This window comes from Thalassophryne amazonica, chromosome 1 (assembly GCF_902500255.1).
Source record: "Thalassophryne amazonica chromosome 1, fThaAma1.1, whole genome shotgun sequence".
Lineage (NCBI taxonomy): Eukaryota > Metazoa > Chordata > Actinopteri > Batrachoidiformes > Batrachoididae > Thalassophryne > Thalassophryne amazonica.
The window spans coordinates 22631617-22642640 of NC_047103.1; the positions used below are offsets into that span (position 1 = coordinate 22631617).

Genomic DNA, 11024 nt, shown 5'->3' on the forward strand with positions numbered 1-11024 from the left:
TTCGGTGGAAAGTGTCCATCATCCTCTTGTCATTCCATCTATCAATCAATCAATCAATTTTTTTTTATATAGCGCCAAATCACAACAAAACATGTTGCCCCAAGGCGCTTTATATTGTAAGGCAAGGCCATACAATAATGATGTAAAACCCCAACGGTCAAAACGACCCCCTGTGAGCAAGCACTTGGCTACAGTGGGAAGGAAAAACTCCCTTTTAACAGGAAGAAACCTCCAGCAGAACCAGGCTCAGGGAGGGGCAGTCTTCTGCTGGACTGGTTGGGGCTGAGGGAGAGAACCAGGAAAAAGACATGCTGTGGAGGGGAGCAGAGATCGATCACTAATGATTAAATGCAGAGTGGTGCATACAGAGCAAAAAGAGAAAGAAACAGTGCATCATGGGAACCCCCCAGCAGTCTACGTCTATAGCAGCATAACTAAGGGATGGTTCAGGGTCACCTGATCCAGCCCTAACTATAGCTTTAGCAAAAAGGAAAGTTTTAAGCCTAATCTTAAAAGTATAGAGGGTGTCTGTCTCCCTGATCTGAATTGGGAGCTGGTTCCACAGGAGAGGAGCCTGAAAGCTGAAGGCTCTGCCTCCATTCTACTCTTACAAACCTAGGAACTACAAGTAAGCCTGCAGTCTGAGAGCGAAGCGCTCTATTGGGGTGATATGGTACTACGAGGTCCCTAAGATAAGATGGGACCTGATTATTCAAAACCTTATAAGTAAGAAGAAGAATTTTAAATTCTATTCTAGAATTAACAGGAAGCCAATGAAGAGAGGGCCAATATGGGTGAGATATGCTCTCTCCTTCTAGTCCCCGTCAAGCACTCTAGCTGCAGGCATTTTGAATTAACTGAAGGCTTTTTAGGGAACTTTAGGACAACCTGATAATAATGAATTACAATAGTCCAGCCTAGAGGAAATAAATGCATGAATTAGTTTTTTCAGCATCACTCAGACAAGACCTTTCTGATTTTAGAGATATTGGGTAAATGCAAAAAAGCAATCCTACATATTTGTTTAATATGCGCTTTGAATGACGTATCCTGATCAAAAATGACTCCAAGATTTCTCACAGTATTACTAGAGGTCAGGGTAATGCCATCCAGAGTAAGGATCTGGTTAGACACCATGTTTCTAAGATTTGTGGGGCCAAGTACAATAACTTCAGTTTATCTGAGTTTAAAAGCAGGAAATTAGAGGTCATCCATGTCTTTATGTCTGTAAGACAATCCTGCAGTTTAGCTAATTGGTGTGTGTCGTCTGGCTTCATGGATAGATAAAGCTGGTATCATCTGCGTAACAATGAAAATTTAAGCAATACCGTCTAATAATACTGCCTAAGGGAAGCATATATAAAGTGAATAAAATTGGTCCTAGCACAGAACCTTGTGGAACTCCATAATTAACTTTAGTCTGTGAAGAAGATTCCCCATTTACATGAACAAATTGTAATCTATTAGACAAATATGATTCAACCACCGCAGCACAGTGCCTTTAATACCTATGGCATGCTCTAATCTCTGTAATAAATTTTATGGTCAACAGTATCAAAAGCAGCACTGAGGTCTAACAGAACAAGCACAGAGATGAGTCCACTGTCCGAGGCCATAAGAAGATCATTTGTAACCTTCACTAATGCTGTTTCTGTACTATGATGAATTCCAAAACCTGACTGAAACTCTTCAAATAGACCATTCCTCTGCAGATGATCAGTTAGCTGTTTTACAACTACCCTTTCAAGAATTTTTGAGAGAAAAGGAAGGTTGGAGATTGGCCTATAATTAGCTAAGATAGCTGGGTCAAGTGATGGCTTTTTAAGTAATGGTTTAATTACTGCCACCTTAAAAGCCTGTGGTACATAGCCAACTAACAAAGATAGATTGATCATATTTAAGATCGAAGCATTAAATAATGGTAGGGGCTTCCTTGAGCAGCCTGGTAGGAATGGGGTCTAATAAACATGTTGATGGTTTGGATGAAGTAACTAATGAAAATAACATCAGACAGAACAATCGGAGAGAAAGAGTCTAACCAAATACCGGCATCACTGAAAGCAGCCAAAGATAACGATACGTCTTGGGATGGTTATGAGTAATTTTTTCTCTAATAGTTAAAATTTTGTTAGCAAAGAAAGTCATGACTCATTACTAGTTAAAGTTAATGGAATACTCAGCTCAATAGAGCTCTGACTCTTTGTCAGCCTGGCTACAGTGCTGAAAAGAAACCTGGGGTTGTTCTTATTTTCTTCAATTAGTGATGAGTAGAAAGATGTCCTAGCTTTACGGAGGGCTTTTTTATAGAGCAACAGACCTCTTTTCCAGGCTAAGTCAAGATCTTCTAAATGAGTGAGACGCCATTTCCTCTCCCACTTACGGGTTATCTGCTTTAAGCTACGAGTTGTGAGAGTTATACCATGGAGTCAGACACTTCTGATTTAAAGCTCTCTTTTTCAGAGGAGCTACAGCATCCAAAGCTGTCTTCAATGAGGATGTAAAACTATTGACGAGATACTCTATCTCCCTTACAGAGTTTAGGTAGCTATTCTGCACTGTGTTGTTATATGGCATTAGAGAACATAAAGAAGGAATCATATCCTTAAACCTAGTTACAGCGCTTTCTGAAAGACTTCTAGTGTAATGAAACTTATTCCCTACTGCTGGGTAGTCCATCAGAGTAAATGTAAATGTTATTAAAAAATGATCAGACAGAAGGGAGTTTTTCAGGGAATACTGTTAAGTCTTCTATTTCCATACCATAAGTCAGAACAAGATCTAAGATATGATTAAAGTGGTGGGGTGGACTCATTTACTTTTTGAGCAAAGCCAATAGAGTCTAATAATAGATTAAATGCAGTGTTGAGGCTGTCATTCTCAGCATCTGTGTGGATGTTAAAAATCGCCCACTATAATTATCTTATCTGAGCTAAGCACTAAGTCAGACAAAAGGTCTGAAAATTCACAGAGAAACTCACAGTAACGACCAGGTGGACGATAGATAAGAACAAATAAAACTGGTTTTTGGGACTTCCAATTTGGATGGACAAGACTAAGAGACAAGCTTTCAAATGAATTAAAGCTCTGTCTGGGTTTTTGATTATTAATAAGCTGGAATGGAAGATTGCTGCTAATCCACCGCCCCGGCCCGTGCTACGAGCATTCTGACAGTTAGTGTGACTCGGGGGTGTTGACTCATTTAAACTAACATATTCATCCTGCTGTAACCAGGTTTCTGTTAGGCAGAATAAATCAATATGTTGATCAATTATTATATCATTTACCAACAGGGACTTAGAAGAGAGAGACCTAATGTTTAATAGACCACATTTAACTGTTTTAGTCTGTGGTGCAGTTGAAGGTGCTATATTATTTTTTCTTTTTGAATTTTTATGCTTAAATAGATTTTTGCTGGTTATTGGTAGTCTGGGAGCAGGCACCGTCTCTACGGGGATGGGGTAATGAGGGGATGGCAGGGGGAGTGAAGCTGCAGAGAGGTGTGTAAGACTACAACTCTGCTTCCTGGTCCCAACCCTGGATAGTCACGGTTTGGAGGATTTAAGAAAATTAGCCAGATTTCTAGAAATGAGAGCTGCTCCATCCAAAGTGGGATGGATGCCGTCTCTCCTAACAAGACCAGGTTTTCCCCAGAAGCTTTGCCAATTATCTATGAAGCCCACCTCATTTTTTGGACACCACTCAGACAGCCAGCAATTCAAGGAGAACATGCGGCTAAACATGTCACTCCCGGTCTGATTGGGGAGGGGCCCAGAGAAAACTACAGAGTCCGACATTGTTTTTGCAAAGTTACACACCGATTTAATGTTAATTTTAGTGACCTCCGATTGGCGTAACCGGGTGTCATTACTGCCGACGTGAATTACAATCTTACCAAATTTACGCTTAGCCTTAACCAGCAGTTTCAAATTTCCTTCAATGTCGCCTGCTCTGGCCCCCGGAAGACAATTGACTATGGTTGCTGGTGTCGCTAACTTCACATTTCTCAAAACAGAGTCGCCAATAACCAGAGTTTGATCCTCGGCGGGTGTGTCGTCGAGTGGGGGAAAAACGGTTAGAAATGTGAACGGGTTGACGGTGTACACGGGGCTTCTGTTTAGGGCTACGCTTCCTCCTCACAGTCACCCAGTCAGCCTGCTTTCCCGGCTGCTCGGGGATCTGCCAGGGGGGAACTAACGGCGGCTAAGCTACCTTGGTCCGCACCGACTACAGGGCCTGGCTAGCTGTAGAATTTTCCACGGTGCGGAGCCGAGTCTCCAATTCGCCCAGCCTGGCCTCCAAAGCTACGAATAAGCTACACTTATTACAAGTACCATTACTGCTAAAGGAGGCCGAGGAATAACTAACATTTCACACCCAGAGCAGAAAAGTGCGGGAGAGACAGGAGAAGCCGCCATGCTAAATCGGCTTAAGAGCTAGTAGCTACGCTAAGCTAGCGGATTCCTAAAAACCACGCAAGTGAATAATGCTGTAAATAATTAGAGGTGATTCAGCAGAAGGAGTGCTTTAGTTAAGGCACGTAAGATTACAACTGGGAAACAAATCGTAATCTAGATACCTAGATCAATCCAACTGCGCAGAATTAAACAGCTACAGATACAGAAAACACCGCTGTGCTCCGAGACAGGAAGTGATACACTACCGCAGTGAGAGCCAACCACCAGTAGAGGCAAGCAAGCAAGTGCAAGTGCATCTAGGCGTCAGGCCTGAGCGCGTAAACACACAAACAGCAGTTCTGCGAAAGAACTTGCGCACGCAACTCCCCCACCTCTGTCCGGCTGAACTTATGTTTTTTCTTTTGTTTAATTAAAAAAAAAAAAAGATTGGGTTGAACTTTGACCGCGTCAGCCTGCCCAGAAGCGGCAATGCGCGCTGCCGTGAGAAGCATTGCGTCAAAAGCCGAGCTAAAACAACGCTTTTGACACCTCTAAAAAGCAACGCGTCTCACGCCTCTGACACTTCCGACGCGTGAAAGGCCCAATAATCTGCAATAATGAGCCTGAAATAGCACTGATCAAAATAATGAGGATAAATCTATATCAGATTCCTGATCGGGATGCAACGTCTGATTTCGATCAAGTCTGAAACCACGTGATCGGGCCCGATTTCCGATCACATGATCGGATCGGGACATCCCTAATTGTAAGTATTCATGTTTGTAACAAAGAGATGCCCCTTTGGTTCATCAATCACTGCTCCTCTCCTTTGTGTACTTCAGTGCTTGTCTGTGTCCTAGATAATGGAGTATGTTACCTTAGGTCCCTAATAATTTGTTGTATTGCATTATGTTTATTAGAATTTTTTTTCTTCTTCCTTTTTCCTTTCTTTTTCTTTTAACTGTCTTTTATTGTTTTGTTTTTTTCATATGTAGAAGGGATTTCCTCAATGTTACTGTTGGTGGGGTCACAAGTTTTGGTGTTCTGTTACTGTGCTCTGCAAAAAATCATAAATAAAACTTGTTAAAAAAAAAAAAATGATACCAATCGAATAGTAGTAACTACGAGAAACCACACAGGTTACTGCAGTGGAGCTTGAAATGGTCAGCGTTTTGTGTTATATAAGTAAATTAACAATATTCATGTTTGTTTTACTTTCATATGCCCCCACTGCTTGGGGTCACCCCAGTGGACCTGGTACAGATCCGCATTGGAATTTGGCAGGTTTTACACCAGATGCCCTTCTTAACACAAACCACAGTTTGCAACATGCTCACAGCTCCCAGACAAGTAGTAATCAGGACCTACAGTGCCCTCTTAAAGTATATGAACACTTGGTATTTCACACATTTTAATTTGTTTATGACATTTCAAATACAAAGAATAAAAAATTCTAAAAAATATCTTCCTTAAACTCAACCTGAAAGCAAATCTCCACAACTTGATATAAATTAATTAAAAATATAAAATATTATGGGTTGCATAAGTAATCAGCACCTTTGGTATAATACCTTTAAATAATCAGTTTTATTTCCAGTTTTCTTCAGACAAGTCAGGGGATGGATACATGAACATTTCCAAGTCACTGAATATGCCTTGGAAATGTTTATGCATCCATCCCGTGTGGAGTAGATAGTTCTCAAAAACTGAGCAACTACGCAAGAAGGAGAAGAGTGAGGAAAGTCACCAAGACACGCAGACAAACCCAGAAGTTATAGGTTTCTCTGGCTGTGATTGGAGAAATTATGTATAGTGCATGTTTTGCATTTTGTATCCCGTTATATGGCTTCATTATGAAGTGGTATAGAGGAGGATTTAATTATATGCTCAAGTTGTGCTTCATGGAGACACATAGCTTCTAATGCGTGATTAACCCTTTAGCACTTAAAGAGCCCCATACCATTTGATTTGGCACAAGAAATCAAATGGTAAAAGGCCAATATTAGAGTCCATTATTAGGAGCACAACGGAAATCAGTGCTAGTCACTTTATTGTGTTATTCTTTTATTATGTTTTGTATCTATTTTATACAATGGGATTTTAATAATCAATAAATCATCAATAGTAACTTGTATAACAGTAATAGTGCTGTATCCTGCTCCATTGGAGAAAAATGGGCTGCTGAAATTTGAGTGACTAATACATAACTTTTCAAGATCATTCAAAATGAAATATCATAGTGTTAGTTGAAAGTAGACATATGACTTTATATGACAGATCAATAGTAGCCACAGCTGTAACCTGCTCCAGTTGTGAGATACTGGCTGTTAAAAACTGAGTAGGTAGGGCCTGAATTAATTTACTTGGAGAATTCAAGAAATATCCATCAAACAGTTCTTCGGAAACAATTGCTAAAAAGGAAATAACAGTTTTTCACAATTTGGGGTCTCTGGAGAGCCCTTAGGATGCAGGCAACCTTTAAATGAAACTTTATGATGTATTAAAAAAAAATGTATCAGTTTTTCATTCATTCATTTTCCAATGGTTATCCGGGTCTGGGTCACGGTGGCAGCAGAACAAGCAGCTCACCCTGCATTTCCCTATCCTCAGCCAAGTCCTGTAACTCTTCCCGAGGGATCCTGAGGCCTTTCCAAGCCACCTGAGAAATATAATTCTTCCAGTGTGCCCTGGGTTTTCCTTGTGGCCTCCTCCCAGTTGGACATGGCTACAAGACCTCCCTAGGGAGTAGACCAAGGGCATCCTCACCAAATACCTGAACCACTTCAGTTGGCTCCTTGCAATTTAAATGAGGAGCGGCTCTACTCAGAGTCCCTCTCGGATAGTCACGCTTCTCACCCTGTCTAGGAGTGTAAGCCCAGATACCCAACAAAGGAATCTCCTTTTCTGCCGCTTGTATCCGTGACCTTATTCTTATGGACATTACCCAAAGTTCACAACCATAGGTGAGGATAGGAGAGCAACTGACCGGTAAAATACCATTTGTGACATTTGGGGGGCTTAGGGGGCTCCCTCTGGATGTTTGAAGGGGTTAGAGATTTTCTGACATTCCCCTAATTAATTTCTAGAGCCTGACCGATATATCGGCCGATATAAGCCCTTTTCAAAGTACTCACTATCGGCCGAAATTTTGCCGATAGAACGCCGATAATTTCTCATAAATAGAACAATTACTGAATAATGTTTGTGTTGGCAATGTAAAATGTCTTTGCACCATTTGTCCAGTAGATGGAGCTCTGACTCCATTCAATTGAGAGCTGCTTACACCCCTGCTTAAATGTGTTCATCACTGGCCCCCGTAGTTCGCCGTCACACTGCACTGATCAGCTGACAAAAGCATACAAGTAAGTTTATAAGAATCTATATCCTTATCCTGAACCTATATCTAAGCTGCAGCAACAAGAGGTACAAGATCAGATGTATTTCACAACTCTTTTTAAGGATATGTATTTGCTAATTTCACAAAGGTTTAATTCTTGATTGCATTTTTTTGAACTTGAAAATTCTTCTCTGTTATAAAGTGAATCAATATGAGGACAAAGCTTCAGTTTTTAGCTCATACCGTTTTTGTTAAGGGTCCAAAAAAAGAACATTTTATTCATTAAAAAAAATAATAATATCAGCTGATTTATCGGCTATCGGCAAATCAGCCGATTTATCGATTATCTGCATTTTTTTCATCCAAATATCATTATCAGCATCAGCCTCAAAAAATCCATATCGGTCGGGCTCTATTAATTTCCATACAGAGTTAAAGAAATATTCATCACACAGGTCATCAGAAATAAATTAAGGGAGGAAATTGCCATTTTCATATTCCGGGCTGCCCTTAAGATGATGCCAGGGAAATTAAATTTTTTTCAGTACATAGGAAACCTTATGCTGGATTAGAGAAAAATGTATCAGAGTTCTGCAATAAGTATGAAAATGCCTATGTTTGCCTTTTCTGGGAGGCCTAGGTGAATTCAAGTGATAAGCCCTCACTCCCACAACCAAATAGACACCCAAGGAATGTCTGTGCCAAATTTCAGAAGAATTCATTTAACAGTTTTTTGCTTTTGTTTTTTTTTTTAGAAAAATGTCCAGATGGCACATAAATCACGATGCCATCAGTCAATTTGGCCCTGTGGTCCAAAGGCCTAAAATTTCCTGGAGCCGCCCCTGTTGGAAGTGTCTCATAAACTACACTGAACATTTTTTTTCCAAACCAAGGTTCAAGCCCTTGATCGGGCACTGAGTCAAAAACAGAAATGCTCCTCTGATAATGTTTTGAGGATTAAAAAAAGAAAGTGGAAACTAGATCCACACACTGTCCAAACATTTTGACGCACGTCACACGTGCGTGGGGGGCGGGCAAAACAGTTCAATAAATCACAGAGGGTCGTGCAACACCAGCAGAGTAATAAACAACTGTGGCTGGCTGGGATGTTGCCCAACAGTGGGAGCCCGACGTGATCGATTTAAAGCCGACACACACGCACACAAACCTGCTCTTTGCGCTTCTGCCAGCGGCCGCAGGGGCTCTCCTCCAGGATCTCGCTCTCATCCTCGCTCTCCTCCTCCTTCCCCTCCGATCCAGATTCCTCTCTGGGACGGACATCGTCATTTATTGCCGTATTTCCAGGTTTTACAAGCCGATGTCCCTCCTCGGCCGTGCGCGAGAGGAGCGGCAGCGCAGAGAGGCTGTGCGCAGTGAGCAAACCCCCCGCAAAGACGGCAGCCGCTCAAAACATCCTGCGGACAAAATGAAAGATCGGCCAAACACCGCCTCCCGAGCGTGGAGGCGAAAAGACAATCCACACTGTCTTTAGACACAAAACTGCTCGCCAAAAAGTGCACACATGCCAAGGATCGGTGGACTAAATCCCTGACTTCACGCGGGCTGCATGCAAAGTAGAAGACTGCGAAATATTTTTTACGTCCATTCAGAGAGAATGAGCGCGAGCGGCGCCGAAAACCAAACAACGGGTCCGACGTGGTCACTGCCTGCCTTCCAAACCGTCTGTTTCAAGAAGAGGAGCTCATTTTTCCACCATTTTCCACACGTCTCATCCCAGTGTTGCTGGAGAAGCTGAAGAAGACGTGAGCTCAGCTCACGCCAGGAGTGCGCACACGAAACGCCGTAAGCACGGGCGCATGTGCGCGCGCCAAAAAAAACTACCGTAACCACAAAAGTATGCGCGCGCACAAAAAAGTACCGTAAGGACCGCAACAGTATGTGAAGGCACAAAAATACCGTAAGAGCAGCAGTATGTGCGCAAACAAAAACTTGCAGCAAGCACAGCAGGAGACAGTATGTAATAACAAATAGATTAGTGCTGCCTTAAAATCTGTCGTATGGTAACTGTGTCCATGATGGTAAACACAAGACAGTCTGGGCCACTTTTTTTTTTTTTTTGAGAAGGGCTCCACTCATTAGACACTTGTTAACAAATGATGATAACAAACTGTTATCATCATCATAATTATTTAATAGGCTTTGCTATGCAATTAAATCAATATGGGCGTATATTTATTTTATATTATTATATATTGGCCTTGCCTTACAATATAAAGCGCCTTGGGGCAACTGTTTGTTGTGATTTGGCGCTATATAAAAAAAAATTGATTGATTGATTGATTGATATTATATAATATTATTTTATATATTATATTTTATGTTATAACTAGTTTTAGTATAAGAATAGTGAAAATTCACTTTATTTTTTTCCCCCTCATTTGAATAAAAGCACAGAATAAAAGTACAAGGTGTGTGATAGTGATAAATTGGGTTTGGAAAAAGAAAAAAAAAAACTACAGCATACAGTAAGTAAGTCCCTTCGGCTGCTCCCTTGTTTTGCACTTGTTTGTCACCACAGCAAATCCAAGGTGGATCTGCATGTTGAATTGCCACAGGTTTTACACCGGATGCCCTTCCTGACACAACTCCACATTAAATGGAGACATGTAGCAGGGGTGGGATTTGAACCCGGAGCCTTCTGAACTGAAACCAAGCGCATTAACCACTTGTCATCGGATGTTTAATAATCCCATTAATCCATTTGATCGCTTTGGGTGAAGAGACCCCATCTCAGACAAGCTGCTGAGCTCCGAAATGAAGCATGCACAGCGCAGGCAGGACGGACCAATTTTTAGGGGCGGACCGTTCAGTCTGAGACAGCAGCTCCCCGTCGAGCCCGCTGCTTGTAACCCTGATCAACCATGACTGTGGCGCTCACTCCACTAACAACCACATCATAAAGTATGCAGATGACACGACAGTGGTGGGTCTGATTCAGAACAATGAGGAGGTGGCGCACAGAGAGGATGTGGAACATCTGGTGGGCTGGTGCACCGATAACAACCTGGACCTGAATGTCAACAACACAAAGGAGGTCGCTGTTTATTTCAGGAGGAACCAGCCAACCCACACGCCCCTTTCCATAGGAGGCGTTGCTGTAGACATCGTCCAAAGCACCAAGTTCCTGGGGGTGCACATCTCCAGTGACTTGACCCGAACCCGGCACACATCCTCCCTGACCAAGAAAGCCCACCAGCAACTGTACTGGCTGTCAGACAGCTAAGGAGAGCTCACCTTCCTCCTTACATCCTCACCACTTTCTACAGGGGCTC

The 11024-nt window shown here is 42.0% G+C and overlaps 1 protein-coding gene across 1 annotated transcript in view; it reads right to left on the reverse strand.

Annotated features, from left to right (window-relative positions):
- Window positions 1-9512, reverse strand: part of LOC117507241 (nuclear receptor-binding protein 2-like) — a 113026-nt gene extending 103514 nt beyond the window's left edge. Inside the window, 2 exon segments of the mRNA XM_034167071.1 lie at window positions 8900-8994; window positions 8997-9512. Coding sequence (XP_034022962.1) covers window positions 8900-8994; window positions 8997-9018 — 117 coding nt within the window. The 5' untranslated portion in view covers window positions 9019-9512.
- Window positions 9513-11024: the final 1512 nt, after the last annotated feature.